This window comes from Mesoplodon mirus (genome assembly GCF_964341445.2).
Source record: "Mesoplodon mirus genome assembly, chromosome: 4".
Taxonomy (NCBI): Eukaryota; Metazoa; Chordata; class Mammalia; order Artiodactyla; family Ziphiidae; genus Mesoplodon; species Mesoplodon mirus.
In genome coordinates this window covers 147,356,857-147,381,663 of record NC_138979.1, presented here as the reverse complement: position 1 = coordinate 147,381,663, position 24,807 = coordinate 147,356,857, and the positions used below count along the sequence as shown (strand labels likewise).

General features: G+C 36.7%; 1 protein-coding gene across 3 annotated transcripts in view; it reads right to left on the bottom strand.

Annotated features, from left to right (window-relative positions):
• Positions 1 to 14,252, bottom strand: part of PCNX4 (pecanex 4) — a 56,907-nt gene extending 42,655 nt beyond the window's left edge. The window contains exons 1-2 of one of the 3 annotated variants that reach the window (XM_082617430.1): positions 13,827 to 14,252; positions 3,533 to 4,277 (exon numbers count right to left, since the gene is read on the bottom strand). In XM_082617430.1, coding sequence (XP_082473556.1) covers positions 3,533 to 4,221 — 689 coding nt within the window. In that variant the 5' untranslated portion in view covers positions 4,222 to 4,277; positions 13,827 to 14,252. The remainder of the gene's footprint in view (positions 1 to 3,532; positions 4,278 to 13,826) is intronic. The other 2 variants (XM_082617429.1, XM_082617431.1) reach the window with 2 other exon arrangements.
• Between the last annotated feature and the right edge of the window lie 10,555 nt (positions 14,253 to 24,807).

Below are 24,807 nucleotides of genomic sequence, written 5' to 3'. Positions count from 1 at the left end.
AAAGGAAAAACAAAACACATACACCTCCCTCTATAACCCACCTCTGCCCTGAAACAAAAGAATATTTACAGGAAGGTCCCAATCCCAAATTGCAAAAGATCAAAAACATAAATTGTGACCCCTGTCCTTCCTCTATACCAGCAAGTACTCAATTGTATACAAGTGTAGTACAGGGCGAAAATATTTCTCCCTTAAATCTTTAAACTACATTGGCTGCAATTCCACCAATGATTCTATAGAGTTAAAAAATTTTAAATTTAAAATTGCAAGCAACCCTGGAAAAGCCAAAGCCTTCCTGCTGTTCATATCTTAGCAGCCAGCAAAGAGAGTAAGCTCTTCTCTTTTTCCTACTCTCTCCTATACTGTCTTGCTCCCAGGTCCTGGAATTTGAAATCAATATATTTAAAATCAGAGGTCAGCAACATTAGGTTATGAACATGTCTCTGTGGGTTAGCTTGGGAATTTAACAAACATATAATATTGTTTCTATTTTGTATAAACAGTGGTATGGATTTGAGAACACAAACTTGTACAACACAGTCTCATAAAGTAGTGAAGGCTTCTATCTTAAGTGGAGAAACTGGTTTTTGGTACAGCACTTACCAGTTATACCTAACATTATCAAACTGTTTCAAATAATTTAACAAAAACTTTAAAGCACAGAGGAATAAACATTATCAATATGTTACTAAGTTTTTGGAATAAGGTTAGCCAAACACCTTGCCTGGAAACCAACAACGCTGTAGTACTTATGGAGTTCCAAAGACAACTTTCAAAAGAGAAAACTAAATCTCAAAACTTATAGCATAATAATTGTACTTGAATATCTGAGCTGCTAGGAATCAAAGTCAAGGAGAAAGGCAACTAATATTTATACACTTAAGTGTATGTTAATAGCCAAGAAGCAAATGCATAGCAACTCTGATTATAATAATGGTATAATGTGCTTCCTTACACAGATATCAGGACGATGCCAGCTAATGCACTCTGCTTCATAATGTATGTCCTTCAAATTTTTATAAGCAGAGAGAATTAACGAACACAAGGTTAACAATGTGATGCTAAATTAGAGGATACTTTCTGTAGTGTAGTTTTAAAATAAAATTCATTTCATTCTGAGAAGAAAACACTCCAGTAACAAAAAAGAAAATCAAACCATACACAATAAACCATAGGAAGGTCAAGGAAAACATGTAGATTTGTACAGTTTTTTTTTTTTAAAGACAACACTTCTCTTGCTAACATATTCAAGGAAAGGATAATTTGTGTAAAAATATGTATACTTAGGAAATGTTACCCAAGTTCTATTTTATCCCCCCAATCTCTTTTTGTTCTTAAAATAAACAAGCAATAGTACAGAAAAGTGTTTATACACAAGGAGAGCACAATATAAGAATACATAATTGAAATAACCAAACATTGTGATTACTTTCCTATGTGTATGACTCAGGATGATCAAACAGATGATTACTGTGGTTCTTTTATAACAGAAAAATGTTTAAGACCTAAAATTTCTGATAACGTAACAGTAATTTTCTAGAGCAAAAAAATCTAAGCCCGCAAGAAAAAACTGTTTTTCTAATAACCATAAAAAGATTTCAAATTCTGTACACTCACTAAGATCCACACACCCAGAAAAAGATGTTCCTAATATGTAGTGGCTAAGATGATATAAACATGCATCATTCATTCAAACAGTTCCTGAGAATCTATGAATTAAGCACTGAAGGTTTCACACTTGTCTTTGATAAAAATGCATAGAAAAAGTCATTTAAAATTATTAATATACAACTGTACTAGGTAGACTAAAGAATGCAGGAAGAGAAAAGATCACTCAGAAACTCTTCACTGAGCGACAGTCCAGCCACACCCCTGGTGTTCCCTTCAGAACATGCTTTCTCATTTTTTGCAATATGGATAGACTGAAAATTTCCCATATCTTCAAGTTCTGGTTCCATTTTGTTTAGCAATTGCTTCTTCAATTCATCTCTCTCCTTTTATATTTTACTATAAGCAGTCAGGAGAAATCAAGCTGTTCATTCAACACTTTGCTTAGAAATCTCCTCGGCTATATATCCAAATTTATCACTCTCAAGTTCTACCTTTCACAAAATATTAGAAAATGATTCAGCTAAGTTCTTTGCCACTTTATAACTAGGATTGCCCTCTCCTCCAGTTTCCAATAACATGCTCTCACTGCTGTCTTGAGACTTCACCAGAATTACCTTTAATGTCCACATTTCTAGCACACACTTCAAAACTCTTCCAGCCTCTACCCATTACCCAGTTCCAAAGCCGCTTCTACACTTTTAGGTATTTGTTAAGGGAGCACCCATCTTCTTGGTATCAAAATCTTAGCCAGCTCATAATGAAATACCATAGTCAGGTGACTTAAACAACAGAAATTTATTTCTCACAGACCTGGAGTCTGGAAGTCTGAGATTAGAGTGCCACCATGATCAGGGTATGGTGAAAACTCTCTTTCTGGCTTGAAGACAGCTGCCTTCTCATTTCATCTTCATATGTTGGAGGGAGAAATCAGGCTCTTTAGTGTGTCTTCCTATAAGGGTACTAATCCCATCATACCAGGGCCCCACCCTCATTATCCTAATTAGCTCCCAAAGACCCCATCTCCAAATATCACCATGTTGGGGGTTAGGGATTTAATATATGAATGGGGGTGGTACAAACACTCAGTCCATAAAGTGGTGCCTGTACATTTCTACCTGTGATAGAGAAAGCTGCAATCTATAGGAACAGAGAAAGAAATGTCAGATTTAGAAAAGGCAAGCAAAAGAAGTCATCGAATAATTTTGTTTAAAATTGCTATTTTCTATTTTTCTCCCATAGCAAATTGATTTTAAAAAATCAATATTCTATATAATTACTATAACAAAATTGAGTAAGTTATTCTATTCATCTTAAATCCACTCAATCTGTGCATTAACATTTATGTGTATAAATTCTCTATTTTCCCTTCACAGGAAAGTTCCATCTCATTTCACAGGTTTCACCCAGGCTATCTTACAGATTCATAGCTCCTTATTTAAAGTAAAACACAGGACTGAAATTTTGCTTATTTATCTTATCTTATAAAGGTTTTCTTTTTACTCTTCAACAAGATTTAATTACTGCTTTAGGATGAATGTTTAACAAAGATCAGTCCTGGGGCTTCCCTGGTGGCGCAGTTGTTGAGAGTCCGCCTGCCGATGCAGGGGACACGGGTTCGTGCCCCGGTCCGGGAAAATCCCACATGCTGCGCAGCGGCTGTGCCCGTGAGCCATGGCCGCTGACCCTGCACGTCCGGAGCCTGTGCTCCGCAATGGGAGAGGCCACAGCGGTGAGAGGCCAGCGTACGGCAAAAAAAAAAAAAAAAAAAAAAAGATTAGTCCTATGAGATTATTCATCAAAACAACCTATCACCCAATGGTTTGGTGACTTTTATTCATAGATTCTTTTCTTTTAATACTAAGGAGAATGCTCTTACTATGTATGCTTAAAAATAAAGTTATAAAGTATTTGATATTATTACCTGTGTGCAAGATCTATAGAAACAAAGAAAAAAATATAAAGAGGTCTCATAAGAGGAGTGATTTCATAAGTATCCTGGGTTTGGAAAGTTGCAGTCTCTGTAGCTGTGTTTACAATTAATGAATATTCTCCTATACACAATGTCATCCATCCAAAGAAAAATAATAGAACAGTGCCTCCTGCACTGCCATACAGCAGGGTTATTCTATTCGGAAGCAAATACCATGTTCCAAGACCACACACTAAGCCAGCAAGAACAGAATGAAAAACGGTATTGGCTGTATGTTTTTTGCCAGGAATTAGAAATTTGATGGTCTCAGCACCAGCACAACTTGTAAATTCATGCTCATCTTCCTCTGCTAAGATATCTGTGGTCAGCATTCTTTCCACTGTCACCGATCTGCTTCTGGCGTATAAACTTGTGAATTGGATGACAAATGCAGTGAAAAGCATTAGTCCACCTGAAAGTGCTGCTGTATAATAGTCTTCCAGGATGCCTAACTGGTACAAAAGTGTTCCTATTCCACCCAAAACCCATGGCATCAAAAAAAGGATAATCTGATTAACATATATGTAAGGAGGGGCACAATAGCCTAACTTGAGTCGAGGGCCTCCAAGAACAGTCTGTGGAAAGCGCTTCAGAAAGAAGTCCTGTTTGTAATCATTCAGCAGAGGCACATCTGGACTCATCCTTCTCACTCAGGATTATTCTGAAAGTCACATCCTTTTCTGTAACACAGCAGTCTCTAAGAAAAAGAAAAAAATCACTATTTGAAAATATCATACTTAAAACATGAGGGAGAAAAATCCCATATTTCCATTAGTTAGTTCCTTAGTGCAGGATTTGTAACTTCACTTCTCTAGCTCCTTCCCATTGCCTGACACATACTTGGCACAAAACAAACAGTTGCTAAGTACTTTTTTTTTAATTTGGAAAAAAGTCATATTCACTATTAATTTATCTGGAACTTAGATAAACTTGGAATTTCTTAAGTAACCCACATTTTCAGATTTTGAGGTCAAAGGAAAGTTCAAAAGCCAGTACTCTCAACTCAAATCTGCTAGTGGTTTAACCGATCATTTCCCTGAGTGCTTCTGTTGTTTGTTTCTTAACTTTTCTATTACAAGGGTGAGCAAAATTTTTCTATAAAGGGTCAAATAGTAAATATTTTTCTGTTACAATGACTCAGCCCAGCTGTTGTTGCAGAAAAGCAGCCATAGATAAGTGGATATTAGTAGCTGTCTCCCAATATAACTTTACAGTATTTATATACAAACAGGCTATGGGCCAGATTGGCCTGTGGGCCATAGTTTGCCAACCCCTGCTCTATAAAATAAGGATATTCTCTATAATTCCTTTGACTTGAAATGGAAATAGAAGTGGAAAATAGAAATACTAAGTGTTAGTCACATCACTTAACAATTATAGTAAACTTAGGCTTTTCTGATAATTCAAAAAGTCAAACCCTGCTAAAATAGTAGCATTTCAATAAAAAGCCACTGGCAGCTCAACATGCAGTAGGAAGGACAATGAACTGGAAACCAAAAGACTCCAAGAGTCAGATTATATGCTTATTATTAAGCATATTATTACTATGTTACCACATGCAAACCACTTCATGACTCAATTTTTAGTCTCTCTTTCTCTTGTCAGTTTCCAAAATCTACCAGAACTAGCAAAACATGAAATAATAAAAGGACCCATATATGCTTTAGTCTAGATTATTTTCATTTAAGGGCCATAAAAAACTAAGGATCAAATAATATGGATTTTGTTCTCTTCAACTTTCCCTTTTCCTGTTTCTGAAAAACAGTTACCTGTTAACAAGATCAGCTAGTGAAGCATTACCTCAGGGGTCATATACTAAGTTAGAAATGAAAAATTAAGTTTAAAGCCATCTTCATAAAGACAGACATATAGACCAAAAGAATAGAATAAAGCATCCAGAAATAAACCCTCACATATACAGTCAAATATTTGACAAGGGTGCCAAGACCATTCAATGAGGAAAGAATAGTCTGCAAAAAATGGTGCTGGGAAAACTGGGTGTCCACATGCAAAAGGATGAAGTTAGATCCTTACCTAACACCATATACAAAAGGTAACTCAAAATGGATCAAGAGCTTTAAAGTATAAGACCTAAAACAACAACACTCTTAAAAGAAAACATAGGACAAAGCTTCTGATATTGGATTTGGCAATGACTTCTTGGGTATGACACCAAAGGTACAGGTAACAAAAGAAATAGACAAAATGGACTTCACAAAAATTAAATCATGTGCATCAAAAGACACTATCAACAGAGTGAAAAGACAATTAACAGAATGGGAGAAAAAAATAAGTTATGAATATCCAGGATATATAAAGACCTCCTAAAACTCAACAACAGAAACACAAACAATCTAATTCAAAAACTGGCAAAGAAATTGAACAGACATTTCTCTAAAGAAGATACACAAATGGCAATAAGTACATGAAAAGATGCTCAACATCCTAATCATTAGGGAAATGCAAATCAAAATACAATGAGATAACACTTCATGTTCATTAGGATAGCTACTATCAAAAAAAAAAAAAAAACCCAGAAAGTAAGTGTTGCCGAGGATGTGGAAAAATTGGAACCCTGTGCACTGTTGGTAGGAAGGTAAAATGGTACAGTTGCTGTGGAAAACAGTATGGTAGTTCCTCAAAACATTAAAAATTGAATTACCATATGATCTAAGAATTCCACTTCTTGATATATACTACAAAGAATTGAAAGCAGGGTCTCAAAGAAATAATTTGTATACTCACGTTTACAGCAGCATTATTCACAATAATTAAAAGGTGGAAGCAAACCAAGTGTTCATCAAAGGATGAATAAATAAGCAAAATTTAGTATATACATACAATGGAATATTATTCACCCTTAAAAAGGAAGGAAATCTTGCAAATTGCTATATCATAGGTGAAACTTTAGGACATTATGCATAGTGAAATAAGCCAGTCACAATAAGACAAATACTACAGAAATCTACAAGGTACTTAGAGTAGTCAAAATCACAGACAGAAAGCAGAACAGTGGTTGCCATGGGCTGAGGGGAGAGGAGAATGGGTCGTTACTGTTTAATTGGTATAGAGTTTTACAAGATGAAAAGAATCACGGGGAGAGACAGTGATGATGCCTGCACAACAATGTGAATGCACTGAGTATCACTGAACTGTACACTTAGAAATATGGTCAAGATGGTAAATTTTATGCTCTGTGTATTTTACCACACAAAAAAAATTTAAAGCCATCTTAAAGTAACCTTTCTTCCTGTCAGTTTAAGAGTCTTTCTGCAAGTCACTTCTACCCAACCAATATCAGCCATGGAGGGAGCTTTTGGGTATCACAAAAGGTTTTTTGGTCATCACTAAGAATTACTACCTTAGAGCACCTCTTGCTATACTCTTGGGAAATTCTTTATACTGTAAACATTTATCGTCTTATATCTTCCAGCTACTAGCCTTAGTTCTATATAGAAAGTCATAGCTTTTACTCACATGACAGCCCTGCAAGTACTCACAAAACAACAGAACCACAGGGCCAGATGGAACCTTAATGGTTGATGGTTTAATCTCAGAAAATGAAAAGATTGCCTCCCTCCCCTCTGAATGAGCATATCTCCTGTACCGATGTCAGTGATGTCAGTGTATTGTACTGATATGCTTGTTCAGTACAAGCCATAGGTAAGTAAGGACATGCCCCTATGAGTGTGAGTAAAGATTCTGATTTCAATTATCTATGGATGATGCTATCAGACAGGAAATCGAGCTTGGATGGATGTACCTGAAATTTCCCCAGGGAGCTAGGTAAAAGCTGGCCCCTCCTTCTCCACTGAGGCAAGTGAGGAACAAGGTGAGATGGCTCGCTGGGAAAGGAAGCCAGAAATTGAAGATATCTTATAAACTAGATTATCTAGCTGCATGTTACTACCCATATTCATTAACCTTTTAGTACTTCTGAGTCTTTTGTAAATTTAGTTTAAATGTTCTTATCCATTTGATGGAATACTCTGTGATGATATTCCAGACAGTGGAATACTCTCAAGATCTACTGTTGATTTGGAAACATGGAAAGATGCCCACAATATATTGCAAAGTACAATAAACACACTGACAATCCCGTTTGTATTAGAAAAAAAAAGTACACACACTTGTCTGTATACATGGTTATTCGGTGTGTATAAGTGTAAAAAATTTCAGAAGTCACACTCACTAGGCTGTGTTTGTGTGTATTTTATATATAACATTTTGACACCTCTTTAAAATACCAAATATCCTCTAGAACTCTCAACCCATGCCCTGCAAACACATCCTGTGGCCTTCTGGGTGCCTATGTTCATACCCTTTCCTTTGCCCAGGATGTCTTCTCCTTCCATCCATAATTACTAATCTTAGTCAACTGTCAAGATTCAGTCTAATCCTTTCTGAAAATTTGGCAGAGCACTTAGACCAAACTATGCCTCTCTCCTATCTGTGTATCAAGAACATTGCTTGTTCATAGTACTCATCTTGTAACATGTTATCAACAGAGGGCCTTTCTTGTATTGTTCACCTCTTTACATGTTATCTTTTCAAATGTTTTTCTTTTCTCTACTATTAAGTTATCTGTGGGTAAGGGCCAAATCTTGAGATACTTCTGATTCTCCGTACTATTTAGTAAAATACTGTACCTTGGCACAGAAAGGCATGTATTTATTACATTACTGGCATAGCTTAAGTAAGATGATTAAAGTTGGAGAACATTAAAGATTGTTGTTAAAAGGGAAGTTGGATGTTATTTACTGTTTTTGAAAACTTCTTCCGGCATATCCTGCCCCATTCAAAACAGTAAACCCATGAACTCTGTATTCCCAGTTTTTAAATGTTTGGAAAGTACCTTCATATATTTTTCTTATGGACTAAATAATGGCGTCTAATGGTGGTACTATCGGCTCAGAGAAGATTTTGCCTAGAGCAGTATAGTATCCCAGTAATGCTGGAGCAGGATGGGCCTGAGGGAGAAACATGGCTAGGTTTCTCCCATGGAGAAGGAAATGGCTAGAGGATTTTAACATGTCAGAAGTCCACTTTTAATTTGCTCCTTGTCTTACACTACACTTTAATCTCCTTCATTACCAGGAAGGAGCAGCTAGTTCTTACTGGGAGAGAAAAACAGGAAGAACGGCAGACACAAGAGGCAAAATAAGGCAGGAGCGATAATAAAGTGAGGGCAGACGAAAAAGTATGAAGGGTATAAGTTCCCTCAAGAAGCCTTAGGAGAATGGTGGAGGACACTGGGATGGCCATTTATTTTAATGGAATATAAAAAGAAAGGCTGAAGGATACAGGATTGTTTGCCCTACAGAATGTTTTTTGAAAAGGTGTCGGTGGTCAAAGAAGTTTGAGAAACTATACACCAGACTGTAATCTTGAAGAGTCACAATGGATATCAGCAGACTAAAGACTCTGAGACATCTTCAAGTTAAAAAAAATACCACTGCAAATCTGCTTAAAATATGTCATTTGAGTTTTCCAAACTTATTTGTCCTTGGAACCCATTTTTCCCTTGATATCTAATAATAGATCATGTGTGCAGTGTTTTATGGAAACTGCTTTCAGAAATATCAGCGTGGGCTTCAATCACAACTTTAAAGATTTAGGTAGGTGAAGGAGAGTTAAAAAGATATACCAGTTAAGGAGGAATGTCATGAACAAAGGTACACAAGAAAAAAAATTATGGAAATTTGATAGGTAGCAAGTACATCAGGTTGTTTTTTCTAGTATTTTAAGGATAAAAGAGGATTACATGACAGATACTGTAAATTCGTTTAGGCAAAAATTATGATAAATTGGTACTGTTTGACTTAAACTTTAATTACAGATCCTGGAATACTTCAAAAATATTTTCTTTGTATGAAATGACAGTTACATTTCTATAGAGAGATCTTCTAAGTCCTAATCTGGATTAGTAGCATGAAAAAATAAAATCAGAATTAAAACTAACTCCCTGAATGAGAATTTGGCATATGCTCTGAAAGACTGTTAAAGACAACAGATTGATGCATTTATATGGCTGCTACCTCCAACATGTTAAGATGAAAAATGGCTCAAGGCTTAGAGAAAAAAATTTTTAAGCTGTGAAAAGAGAAGTTAAGGGATAAAGGGTGGCATCACAATAATCATTTAGGCCATATGCTTTCTTCATATGCTACTCTGAAAGCAGGCCAACAAAATAGCCATAGAAATGTTACTTTTTTTGGAATTTGAGCCACATTTCTTACCCATTATCCAAAAGGGTAGGAAACAGAGATCAATTTAGCAATGACCTAGAAAGGAGTACCTAGTTACCAAAACTTTAACTCAGTAATCATGCAATATATCAGCCTGAAAATCCCTTAAAACAAAGAAAGAGATAACAAAAAGTGGCAGTTTGGGGGAATTATACTGAATTTATAGTACTCTAAATTTGGCAAAAAGAATTCCTAGAAATAGAAGTTTTAGCAATTGCCTGATTTTGGTTAGCAAAGGTTACTTTGGTTTTTTTTAATCTAGCATATTGTTTTTATTGTTGGTTGACTTCATTCATTGAGTTCACACATTTATTTTCTGTTCTATTACACTAGATTTTTTTTTTTTATGGCAAGGACACTTAACATATGATCTACCCTCTTAAATTTTCAATCGTACAATACAGTATTGTTAACTAGCAACACAATGTTGTACAGTAGATCTCTAGAATTTATTTATCTTGTATAACTAAAACTTGTTAAAACAGCAACTCTCCATTTATTCCTCCCCCAAGTGCCTGGCACATCATTCTACTCCCTGTTCTAGGACTTGGATGATTTTAGATACCCCATATAAGTGGACTCATGCAGTATTTGTCCTTCTATGATTGTCTTATTTCATTTACCATGTCTTCAAGGCTCATCCATGTTGTCACATATGGCAGGATTTCTTTCCTTTTCAGGGCTTACTAATACTCCATTATATATATATACTCCATTTTCTTTATCCATTCATCAGCTGATGGACACTTCGTTTGTTTCCACTTTTTGGCTATTATGAATAATGCTTCAGTAAACATGAAAGTGCAAATATGTTGAAAGACCTTGCTTTCAATTCTTTTGGATAAATACCCAGAAGCAGAATTGCTGGATCACAGGGCAGTTCTAATTTTAATATTTTGAGGATTCCCCATACTGTTTTCAGTAGCACTGTGTTACTTCTGTGTGATGTGCCATTTTGTATTCCCACCAACAGTGGGAAGCTTCCAATTTCTCCACATCCTCCCCAACACTTGTTATCTTTTGTTTTTTTATAACAGCTATCCTAACAGGTGTAAGATGATATTGAATCCACACATATTTACTGAGCACTTCTGCACTGTACCTCAACTATAGTTTTGTTGTACTTTCAGGAAACTTATTATGTTTTAATATACTTGTCAAATTTTACTAAATCTGGCAAGATATGAAACAACTTAATTTCTCAGTTACTCTGGATAGAAATCATCTGTCATCACCAGAACACATATGTGTACTTTTTAGATAGCCAAGTACTAACTGTTGAGGGTACTAACAGGAATCTACAGATGCAAAGATAGTTATCCCTGTAATTATGAAAATACTCTATGGGATCTGAACCAAATGCTATGCCATGGATGAACAGCTAGATTCTTGAAGAGTCTTTTGAAAGACATTTGGTGCTTAAAGATGAAAAATACATTTCATGTTTTAGTTTATCAGTTATGTAGTAAGCACACTCCTCCCTTACCAGTAAAAGGAAAATCTACCCAAGCACCTAAAAAGAACAAGGACGTTAACATCTCTTTGGCTATACAAAATGGTAATTTTTCAAATTCCAGATTTTGAAGGGTCTTTCAATTTAAGAGTTTTCTGTAAATTCACAGGAATTGGTATGTAGGGAAAACTGACTGGATGGGAGGGGTGATTAGATAGCTCAAAGGATCTATTTATTGCAGATTATGTATTGGCAATGCTTCCCAGGTGGAATGATGAGTCGTTGGTTCTATGATTCACACTTCCCAAATGTATAACACTAGAACATGAACTGATAGCATTCCATTACTTACAGAAAACTAAGATGGTAGGAAACAGCCAAAGGTCACATCAAAGCAGCATAAATGTGCAGCACTGCCAGTAATACTTCTGCTCCTATCCCAATCTACCCTTCCCACACCTCACACATCTTAGCCATTATAAATTCAAATGGGTTAATAAGCTCTTCCTTCAAATCAAGTACCAGGCAAATGAAGTCTACCACTCACATGAATTACCAGAAATAAATCAATATATCTTACAGAAAGTAAAACTGAGAACCAGTGATATTAAGTGACTGAACCAACACATAATGTCAGTTGGAGGAAGACAGAGTTTTTCAATCACACCAAGCTACTGACATATGAAAGGGAAGTTTCTTTTGTGAATTAAGAAATAGAAGGACAAATTTGGAAAAAGGGTTTTCAGAGGAAGGTGGACCTAAGAGAAATATACAAATGTCAAAATAGGAAAATTTTGTTAACTAAGCCAGCATGGCCATGGCAGGTAGGACTGCTTGATAAGACATAAACAAACACAAGGGGGGAAAGTGTCTAAAAGAAAAGGTTCTCACCATGAAGAAAGTGAAAACAACTCACAGAATGGGAGAAAATTATTGCAAAAAATGTATATGTTAAGGGACTTATATCTAGAATATAGAAAAATCTCTTACAACTTAATAATGAAAAAACAAATAATTTAAAAATGGGCAAAGGATCTGAATTTCTCCAAAGATAATATACCAATGGCCAGTATAAGCACACAAAATGATGCTCAACAACATTACTCATTGGGGAAATGCAAATCAAAACCACAATGAGATATCACTTCAAATCCACTTGACTGGCCATCAGAAAGACGGACAATAACAAGTACTGCCGAGGTTAAGGAGAAATCAGAACCGTCAAGTGATAAATGTAAAATAGTGCAGCTGCTTTGTAAACAGTATGGCAGTTCCTCAAAAGGCTAAACATAGAGTTACCATATGATTTAACAATTTCACTCCTAGGTATTTACCCAAGAGAAGTCTACACAAAAATTTGTACATGAACATTCATAGCAGAAATATTATTAATAGCCAAAAAATGGAAACAACATAAACGGCCATCAACAGATGAAATAAAATGTAATATATCCATACAATAGAATAGTAATAGACTATAAATGACAATGAAGTACTGATGCGTGCCACAACATGAATGAACCCTGAAAACAGAACGCTAGGTGGAAGAAGCTAATCACAAAAGGCCACATATTGTATAATTCCATTTATATGAATTGTCCAGGACCAGCAAATCTATAAAGACAGAAAACAGATTAGAGTATGCCTGGGCTGGTGGATATAGTGAGGACTGGGGGCAGGGAGAGTGACTGCTAAAGGGTACAGTGCTTCTTTGGGGAGTGATGAAAATGTTTTAAAATTGAATTGTATGGAATGTGAATTTTTTTCTCAATAAAGTTCTTATAAAAGAAAAAGAAACAGAAAAGATCCTCAACGTGGTATTTTCTGTGGCAGTTAATAACTAGCAGGCATCTCTTTAAGTAGGAAATTTTAAAGCAATGGTCAGGTGCCCAAACAGTTAAATTACTAAAATGGCAACATCTGAACTGGCTTTGGATGCTATGATAACGGTTTGGAAATTTGGCATAGGTGGTAGTAGACACCCAATAATATAAAGGATGGTCTTTGCCCTAAATGAAGGAATGAGCTAACAAAGGAAAAATCCACCTAATACTATACAGCTGAATAAGAGAGAAAATTAATTCAGAGGCCTGATAAATGACTTCTGATGGAGTAGACTTCATCGAAGTAAATGTTGGTCCTTGATAAACAGCGGGCTGTGGAGAGAGGATGCAGATCAGTGGGGAAAGGGTTGTTCCTGTTCAGGGGTCCATGATTTGACCATTATGGGGCAAAAGGGGAGATAAAGAGAGAATGAACACAGTAGTAAGGGGCATAGAGTGTAAACTTTATTGGGATAACAAAGTCATCCCTAAACTAAGACTGAAACGGCCATTTTCCATTTCGCAAGTGTCTCTTAGAAATAAAATGTTAAAACTCAACAGGCTAACGCTGCCTTACGAAAGAAAATTAAAATCACACCAGATTGATGCCTCTAGCGACTGAGTTCATCTCACGTCTTAAAAAGTGCAATAATCACTCTGCACAGGCTTGGAAATTAAGGCTACCAAGAAGTTCCCAGGTGGGTGTCGGGGATCTAACGTACCTCGAGTCACCTGAAGGAAGGGGCGATGCGAAGGCATCCCGGGGACTGCGTTTTTGCAGGTAAACCCGTATAGGGCGCTCCCGCCGGGAGGCTGCCTGCGGTCCGAACGCGGAGGCAGAAGAGTTGTGGCGGCCGGGGTAACCAGCTTACCGCGGTGGCGTCGCGACCCGCTCCCCGTTTCCATGGCTAACGTCAACTCCAGCGGGCGCCACCCGGCGCGGAACGGAGCTCGCGTGCTCAGGGGAGGGCCGGGCGCTCGGCTCGCCCCGCCCCTCAGCCTGAGGTCGCGTCTGGGCGTCCAGCCTCCGGCCCGCCGGGCGAGGCCGAGCGCAGGGAGAGGCGCGCTTCGTCCGCTCCCAGGCCCGGGCCAACGCTCGGCTGGCCGAAAACCTTGGGAGTCGCTTGGGTTCCGGCCTCGCCTTGGGCCCAGACGCGGCGCCAGGGTTCGCAGCCTCAGCCCTGAACTTTCACCCGCGTCGCGCCCTTACGCAAGAGCGTCGTTGCCCTGATGACGTGACGTTCCTCTAGGGTAGTGCTCTCTGGTGGATAGAGGCGCGGCCGCCATTTTTAGAGCGTGAGGTGCCCAGTGTTCTGACTGACGAGTCCGGGCCGTGGTGCGACTCCAGCCGCTCAGGGTCCTGCGACGTACATTAACCACAGCCGCACTTTGGCCGTCACCACCCAACACACCGATGGTAATAAATGCTTTTAAGTGATACTTCATACATATACATGTTCGCTGTCGCCCCTTTATTGAATTTTTCCCCCCATTATTGGATTTGTGACTGTATTGTATTTTATTTTATTTATTTTTTTTTTTTCGGTATGCGGGCCTCTCGCTGTTGTGGCCTCTCCCGTTGCGGGGCACAGGCTCCGGACGCGCAGGCTCAGCGGCCATGGCTCACGGGCCCAGCCGCTCCGCGGCATGTGGGATCTTCCCAGACCGGGGCACGAACCCGTGTCCCCTGCATCCACAGGCGGACTCTCAACCACTGCGCCACCAGGGAAGCCCCTGTGACTGTATTTTAAATACTAGGAACCAAAATACCTATAAGTGAAACATGCCACTAAAGTATGTTTATTAATAAAATAAGGCAGAGTTACCGTGTTCCATCAAAAACAAAACAAAAAAACTGGCAGACGATTATTAGTGGTATTAATTTCAGGGCCGGGAATCTTTACAGGGTGCCCGCGAAGTCCCCAGTTTTGCTCGTTTAAAAATTAAACACATGCCTCCATTTTCCACCAAGTTTCATTGCTTCTCCAAGTTCTGGACACCTTCCAAGTTGCCAGTTGGGAGCCCAGGAGGCGCCCCCTGAGATCTTTAAATTGGTCTCTAACGATTTAGAGGTGCGAGTACCGGAACGTTGAAGCCAATTTGTCGGTATCAAGGTACTCGAGTTTTCCCACGTGATTGATAACCTAGCAGTTCTGCATACACGAGACTTCTGATTGGCTTGAGGACCGTCTTTAGATAAGGATCTCCTTATCTAAAAACTATGAATGCGCCCTTTTTTGTTTCTTTTGTGGCTTTACTGAAAATGATGGCTTAGATCTTAAGCACTTAGGTTTTCAGGCCATAATGGGGAAAACCTTTTGGTATTAATTAAAAGAAAGCCAAGGCTTATAAAAAAAAAAAAAAAGAAGATATAAATCTATCTAGAGGAAAAATGTAGTTTGTTGAAAGCATATGGAAGAAAACCCTGGGTGCCATCCATGACAATGAGGTATATATATACTTGCTTTCGAGGATACAATTTGCAGATAGGACTTTTCCTAGTTTGGTGTGAAGAGGAAGTGTGCATTTGGTCCATCCCTAATGTTTTCCAGTCTTTTGGGGAACCTCAGTCATCATGGGTCACGGTACCACATTAAACATCTCTGAAGCATCAGCTACCGCTAGGAAGTCAGTATAGAGTGGTTAAGAGTAGAAGCTCTGGGGTCTGGAAGCCTGAGTTAGAACTACTGGGGCCTGGGCAGGCCACCCCAAAATATCCCTCAGTGGCACATTGATTATTTTGAATTAAAGTTATTTAAGGAATGGCGGATGCAAGAGGGTCCTTTGAACCTCCTCTCAGTCTCCCTGAAACCAAGGAGCTCCTATGTGAAATTTACCCTCCCTGTACCCTCCCTGTATTCTACATTTTTAAAAAAGTTGAAATCACAAGATTGGAAGAGAATGCCAAGATTTGGATATTAGTGGCTGCAAAGAAAAGCATCAGGAGAAGAGACGAAAGGGACTATAAAATGATTGATTTCTTACATGGCTTGTTGAAATTTATCTCATTGTTTTTATATCACAGATTGTGATATGCACGTAAATGTATACAAAGGCCAAGTGAATGGGCATGTGATGGGTAGAAATTTTAGTATGTCCCAGCATATTCACAGGCATGTGAGTTGGGTGACATTGAGTTATGAGGATATTAAAGACAGGGAGTGACCACTTGTTAATTGTGAAGTTTCATACTGAAACATCCTTTATTATAGAAAATATCTCATACCACACAGACATTCATAAGTAGAACAAATAATGTATAATATAATCATAGATTTGCCATTAATTGGTTTTAAGCTTTGTTATAAAAGACAATATATTTTAAATTACAGTTCTGAAAATCTTACAGTAATTCCTGTAGGGTGAAAGGATAGAGTTTCTCAGGTTTTGATTTTGATGAAGAATTTTGAATTTTATTGTGTAGCTTTTAAATTTAGTTATTTCACATCAGTAACTTCATAGATTACATTTTTAATTCTAGAGGTGTTTCAATTAATATTATTTTAGAAAGTTATCACCACTGGAACTTACTTTACATAGTCATTTAAAAAGGAACACAGAATTATTAGTAGCCTGGAAATCACTAAATTGCAGTATTTAAAAGGCTAAAGTTTCATTTTTTAAAGTTATGTTACATTTTGTAAAAGTTTGTGAATATAACTTCACTGAAAGATCAAATTTTAAGCGTAACCAAACTCTATAAATATCCCCAGGCATATTTACAATTTCACTCTTTACAAAAATTAAGTTACATGCAGATCTGAATTAATAACAATGATTCCCTTTTATTTTGGCATATATAAATAAGAGTTGACTCTGCAGATTTCATAGTATTTATCCCCAGTGTCCTGTATTAAGTTTGGAACATCAGTTAACCTCTTCTGTTAACAGTGTTACCAAGAAAAAGATGTCTTATTATTAGTAACATTAATTTCTAAAGCTAGAACTGAAGTTAGTAACCTCAAATAGGTGTCCTTTTCCTGGCATTTGCCTGCTAACTTCTTTGTTTATAAGTGTACCAATTGTTTAGAATTGTGTGAACATTATTTTCACTTTCCTATAGAATGAATATATAAGGAAATGCAGTAAACAGTTTGCCTGATAAAATTTCTGTTTGACGTTGCAATTAAATAAGAATGTGGCGGTGGGGGAGAGTTAGGTGTAATTTGCCTAAAGGTAGAAGAAAGCTTATGTACCCTCTCGTAATGTTTCCAGACTCATGATACTATTGCTGTTGAATGGGAAAGTCCACACTGGTTAGAATTATATCCTAGAGCTTGCATTGTGATGCCCTCTTCATGTTAATATATTTAAAAGCATGAAAATTGGAGGTTACTCACAGATAAATAATTTAGGGGATATGAAACCACATTTGGCAAATAAAATTATACAAAAAATATAAATAACAACAACAATATCAGCAATAACCAGCTTTGGTGGGATGGCAGTTTAGAGGTACGTTTTGAAACTTAGCTTGGCTCTATCTAGCAAAATTTTAAATGCAATTCTCTTTGACAGAGAAATTTTATCTCTAGAAACATGCCTTACAGATATCTTCCTTTACAGATATCTCACCTAAGTAGGTAGCAATATTTGTACAAAGATGTACTTAAAACATTTGCAATAGCAAAATGCAAAACATTCTTAAATAGGGAACAGTTTTAAATAAATTAATTTAAAAAGGATGTACACCTACATGTACTGCTATGCAAGCATGTCCAACTTATATTAGGTATGAAATTTTTAAATTACACTACAGTTTGTATAGTATGATCTTATGTAAAAACTAGATGTATGCACGAGCATGGTTTGTATAAACTTATCTTTAATGGGCACATAGGAAACTATGATAGAATTCAACCTCTGAAGAGGCTAACTGAGGAGGGTGTTTTTGTTTTTTTGTTGTTGTTGGTTTTTTTGCGGTACGTGGACCTCTGACTGTTGTGGCCTCTCGCGTTGCGGAGCACAGGATCCGGACGCGCAGGCTCAGTGGCCATGGCTCACGGGCCTAGCCACTCTGCGGCATGTGGGATCTTCCCAGACCGGGGCACGAACCCGTGTCCCCTGCATCGGCAGGCAGACTCTCAACCACTGCGCCACCAGGGAAGCCCATCTGGGGTTTTATAGGAAGGGGACTTCTACTTTTTACCTTTACTCTTATGCTGGTAATATATTTTTAGCAATCAATATGTATTGCTTTTATAATTTTTAAATCGTAAAATAGCCAACAAACAAAAATAAATTGACAATCAAAAACACCCCCTACTCTTCCCCAAACTCCACCAAGCTGCTGTATAACCAGAAAACTGGCACAGTGGATTTTTGTTTTTATAATAATACTTTTAATCCAGAAAATAATTTGAAAAATATAGTTGCTAGTTTCTATGAATAAATGATTACAGTATTGATGCTTTCATAGGGAGAAAAATGCTATTTTTTAGTGTTATATTACAGTTAGAAGTTACAATAAGTCATGTGGTATACTGGTAAATTTTGAGCTCTGATCATCAGAGACTGCTTAAAATCTTGACCACTTCAGAGTTACATCGATAGGAATCCTTAAAATTAGTTCATTTTATGCTAAATGAGAACATTTACTGAATTTATGTATACATTCTCAAAATTATTAGGGTTTCTTTCTAATGTTGGGTATAAAATCCTAATTTTAGTATATATGTAAAATATACACAGATTAGTGTATTCATACAGATATATACATAAAATATACATATCAAAAGTATCTGTTATATATAACATGTAAAATAAAATACATGGTAATCATGTTTTATTGAACCAGCAATGACTAGGTATTAGTGGAAAAAATTTTCATACGTGGTTTGTGTTTAGCAATATAATTTTAAAGTATAACAATTTTTAATAAAATTTATGCCAGTAATTTTTTTAAAATTTGCCAGAGGTGCTTTTTAGGCTCTTGGTTTAAATGAAAATCAGTGTATAGAAATGAATATCAGAACAATCATTAATCCTACTGCATTAAAAAATTCTGTCTATAAATTTCAAGCCAAAGGGCTTCCCTGGTAGCGCAGTGGTTGAGAGTCCGCCTGCCGATGCAGGGGACACGGGTTCGTGCCCCGGTCCGGGAAGATCCCACATGCCGCGGAGCAGCTAGGCCCATGAGCCATGGCTGCTGGGCCTGCGCGTCCGGAGCCTGTGCTCCGCAATGGGAGAGGCCGCAACAGTAAGAGGCCCGCGTACCGAAAAAAAAAAAAAAAAAAATTCAAGCCAATAACAGATTCATGTTTTTACATAGAAATTTTCCTCCTAAAAGACTTTGTAATTAGTGGAAAATGTATATACCAGTAAAGAGCAACGTGCAAGAAAGAGATGCATTTACTTGTAGAAATAACCATATGTTAAGAAACAATGAATCATTTTTGTTTGTGGTTTTTATATAAAACTTGTCTGTGGATTCTTTTTTCCCTGTGAATTTTTTCCCTTATAACTTTTTCTCCTGGCAACAATAATGAATAAAATTTTAGAGATAAGCTTTATTTTAAGGGCATAAGGGCATATATGCCCTTCCTAACACATGCAATACCAAACAAATACTCATACTCTCTACTGAAAAAATCAAATGAAACTTTCCCACCGCCCCCCCAATAGGCCCAGTTAGAGTAGAGTCGTACACTCTGAATTCTACAATCCAGTATCCGTGGGCAACTTGTTCCTGTATCATTGATATGCCCAAACGTACATTGGGCTAGAACATTGGGCTATGAAAACCTAAAACATTTACTCTATAAAAAGACTTCCTTTGTTCATCTATGTCTCTTTCCCCCACTATACATTTTCTTTAAAACTATAATACATCATAAAAATATGAACTTGAATATGATGTGGATTTTTCCAGAAATAAAATGTATTCCTTTTTCTCCTGATTCTCCTGATGCACATAGTGAATAGTGTTTGCCTTATTAGACAATGAACAGTCTTTAAGAACAATGAGGAGGGCACTGAGCTGTTTTTCCCCTCCTTTCGATTATAACCCCAACATCCCATCCATTACTGCCTCCTCCCAAAGAGAATGACTCCTTCTATTCAGAAATAAAAGCAGCTCTACCTGATGACATTCTGAAATACTTTGCCCTCTTTTCTTTTCATAACCTCCATTTACTAGACCGGTATTTTCCTCTCTCCTTATCAAAGCATGAACTCAATAACTGCTTTCTTCCTCCATGTTGGATAAATGGATGTGGGAACTTTATTCCAGATTAAAATAGTGGAAAATTAAGAAAACAGTGCTCTTAGTGTGAAGGGCAAGGCCAGTGATTTTCATAGAGCTATAGAAAGCATATTTAATCAGAAATAATGAGATCTGAATTATAATTCACTCTCTGCAAGAAACTCAATAATTGGACATTGAACAAGTCAAACTCTCTGGACTTCACTTTCCTCCTTTTAAGAGATTGGGCTACATCTCATAAATTTCCATTTAATTCTGTATTTCTGCTTTTGTATTATTTTTGTGTTAAACATCTCATGGTATGGGTGGAAATAAAGACAGGCTATAACATTTTTGTGTGTGCAGATTTTTTAAGGTGTATGAGTTTTCTAAATAACAATCCTTTAACAAAAGATTGAGCCTTATTTATTGTCAGGCAGACCTAAACAAACATGATTATCATTGGAAAGCTAAACTCTGCTAACTTCAGTATTGACCACTTTTTCCTGGGACAGTGATTTCTGTCAATGTTAACATCGGGTAATGTGTCACCTTAATCAGAATTCGTTAAGTGCCAACAGTTTACTTTCTGAGGAATTTCTGTTTAAGGTCAATTAAATAAAAATGTCAAAGCCAGTGTTGTTAAGATTTTTGCCACATAAGAATCAAATTATTTTATGTTTAGCCTCTTTGATTAAAAGTAGTGGTCAAAAGATGTTGAAACCCTCAAAGGTGATTTTGAAGATAGAGAAGTGCTGGAGCTACCCAGGCAGCAACCAGGAACAGGAAAAATGTACTAAATGCTTCATTCTTTCTCTAGGCTGCATTGCAAATTACATTTAATATTTCAGGCTTGTTGCATTTAAAATAAAGCCTCCAGCTAAGCAATTTTCAAGACAGTCAAAAGATATTGCTTAAAATTTTCCTTTTGCTATAGAAATGAAAAGAGTGATTGTCTATGTCGATTAGCTTGAAGATTGCTTTGGGAAGAATTTGACAGTTCTAGTAACATTCCCATTATAATTTACAATCTATGAAGAAGACTTGAATACTACATTAAACGTCAGGATAGTTTAAAGCTTCCTTTTTATCTGATAATTTTATTCTACTACTTTAACATAAAGAGGGGATCTCTGTAATGTGTATTTTTAATGCATATATACTTTATTTGTATCATGATTCTTTAAAATTATTCTCAATTAGATCAAATAGAAAATAAATATATAGCATAATAAATATACCAGAATATTAATTGTTACCTACTATGTACAGATCCTTTTTTTGTGCTAGTCAGTTTGGCAGATACAAAGATGAAAAGAAACATTTAATGTCAAAGGACTCAACAGTTTAATCAATAGAAAATTCATAAGAAAAAAGAACAAAGAAAACATAGAGCCAGTTACACTTCAGTTATGATAAGTAGAGTATGGCTGATACTATTTCATTTGCTTATACATAAATGCTAAATAGGAGCTGTATCTACCTAATACCATAAACTATGCAAGTTAGGAATGTGGTCCCACAGTAATATTTTATGTTTAGAAAGAAAGGTTATAATTGAGTGGAATTATATTACACTTGGAAATGTATAGGAAAATGTTTAAATACCAAGAAGACCTACATATTGGAAATGTGTAGGAAAACGTTTAAATGCCAAGAAGACCTACATATTTTCAGTTTTTTATGGACCTCCTGATTTGAAGGCCAAATTTTTAACTGTGTTAAAATAAATAGTTTAAACCAGTCCAAAATGCACTGGTTCTCTTAAATTAGCAAACGAAATAAGATTCAATGATAGTTAGGATTCAGTTAAATGGCATTCTCATTTATTCATTCATGAATTCTATTAATAAACATGTGTGTTTGCTAGGTGATAAGCAATCTGTTAGAGAATTAGTGGTACGAAGAAGGATAACGGTACCTCCCATCACAGCTCCTTCTAGTGAGAGTGCTGGGGTAATACAAATCTATATGATTCCTTTGTTAAAAAAAAATTAGTGATATTTACCAAAACTCTATAAAAAAGTGCATATCTTTTAGCTGATTAATACCTTCCTATGGAAAGTATTCAACAGAAGAAAAAGGATTTATACGTGTATGTGTTTATTGCATTTTTTTTTTTTTTTTTTTTTGCTGTACACGGGCCTCTCACTGTTGTGGCCTCTCCCGTTGCGGAGCACAGGCTCCGGACGTGCAGGCTCAGCGGCCATGGCTCACAGGCCTAGCTGCTCCACGGCATGTGGGATCTTCCCGGACCGGGGCACGAACCCGTGTCCCCCACATCGGCAGGCAGCCTCTCAACCACTGCGCCACCAGGGAAGCCCTATTGCATATTTTTAATGGTGTAAAAGTGTAAGCAATTTGAATGTTCAAAGGTATGATTAAGAAAATATTTCCCTTTAGTTGAATATAATTCAAATATTAAAATGATAATTATGTTGGCTTTCTAATATCATGGAAAATGCTTAGATTTATAATGTGGAAAAACCCAAAAATTATATAAAGTATAATTCTGTAAAAATATACAAGTGAGAAAGCATTTAGATTTTAGAAAATGATAGTTGTATTAGCATGGTGGTGTTTTAGACAATCATTTCAGTGTTTGTTTTGGAAGCACTGTATGTTATTTAAAAAAATTAATTTTTTTTATGTTTAAAAGTATTCCCAAGCTGGAACCCTCATGCACTGCTGATGGGAATATGAAATGGTGCAGCTGCTGTGGAAAATGATATGGTGGTTCCTCAAAAAAATTAAACTTGGAATTTGATTCAGAAATTCTAGTTCTGGGTATATAGCAAAAGAATTGAAAACAGGGACTTGAACAGATATTTTTACACCAATGTTCATAGCAGCATTATTCACAATAGCCAAAAGGGGGAAACAAACTTTGTCTGTCGACAGGTGAATGGATAAGCAAAATATGGTATATACTTACAATGGAATATTATTACAATGGAATATCAGTTTTGCAAGGTGAAAAGAGGTCTAGAGATAGATGGCTGTGCAACAGTGTAAGTGTACTTAATGCCACTGGACTGGACAATTAAAGATGGTTCAGATGGTAAATTTTATGTATTTTTTTACCACAGTTAAAAAATAAAAAAGTTAAAATGGTAAATTTTATGTTTTGTATTTTACTACAATAGTCCCAGAGTTATGGATGGATTTCTAGATATGTATCAGAAGTTGTAAAAAGGGCTAGCTAATAGATTTAAGAGTACAAGACAATGAAAAAATGAAATGCATAAAGCAGTTGGAAAAAGAATTTTAAAAATGAACATCCCCAAATTCTGTTCTTTGTTATGCTCAAATTAATATTTTGGTATCTGTCCTACTAGCGCATGTATGTTGGTAGTTTAAAGAAATGTAATTGTGAGACCAAAATGAGCTTTTAATGCTCAGTCACAATTTTAGAGGTGAAAGAGATGCTTGCGTTAAAAGGTGAGAGGGCTTCCCTGGTGACGCAGTGGTTGAGAGTCCACCTGCCGATGCAGGGGATACGGGTTCGTGCCCCGCTCCGGGAAGATCCCACATGCCGCGGAGCGGCTGGGCCCGTGAGCCATGGCCTCTGAGCCTGCGCGTCTGGAGCCTGTGCTGCGCAACGGGAGAGGCCACAACAGTGAGAGGCCCACGTACCAAAAAAAAAAAAAAAAAAAAAGAAAAAAAAAAGGTGAGAAACCAGGGGTCCAGAGAAGTTAAGCTTATATTGATAGGTAATGACAGAAATGACTAGAATGGATCCCTTCACTTTTGTTTTTTCATTTTTATTTATTTTTTTTAATGTTTATCGGAGTATAATTGCTTTACAATGGTGTGTTAGTTTCTGCTTTATAACAAAGTGAATCAGCTATACATATACATATACCCCATATGTCCTCCCATATTTTTTTTAAAATTTTGAAATTTTATTTTATTTTTTTATACAGCAGGTCCTTATTAGTCATCAACTCCATACACATCAGTGTATACATGTCAATCCCAATCACCCAATTTATCATACTGCCACCACCCCCGCCACTTTCCCCCCTTGGTGTCCATACATTTCTTCTCTACATCTGTGTCTCAATTTCTGCCCTGCAAACAGGTTCATCAGTAACATTTTTCTAGTTTCCACATATATGCGTTAATATACGATATTTGTTTTTCTCTTTCTGACTTATTTCACTCTGTGACACTCTCTAGATCCATCCACGTCTCAACAAATGACCCAATTTCATTCCTTTTATGGCTGAGTAATATTCCATTGTATATATGTACCACATCTTCTTTATCCGTTCGTTTGTCGATGGCCATTTAGGTTGCTTCCATGACCTGGCTATTGTAAATAGTGCTGCAATGAACATTGGGGTGCATGTGTCTTTTTGAATTATGGTTTTCTCTGGGTATATGCCCAGTAGTGGGATTGCTGGATCATATGGTAATTCTATTTTTAGTTTTTTAAGGAACCTCCGTACTGTTCTCCATAGTGGCTGTATCAATTTACATTCCCACCAACAGTGCAAGAGGGTTCCCTTTTCTCC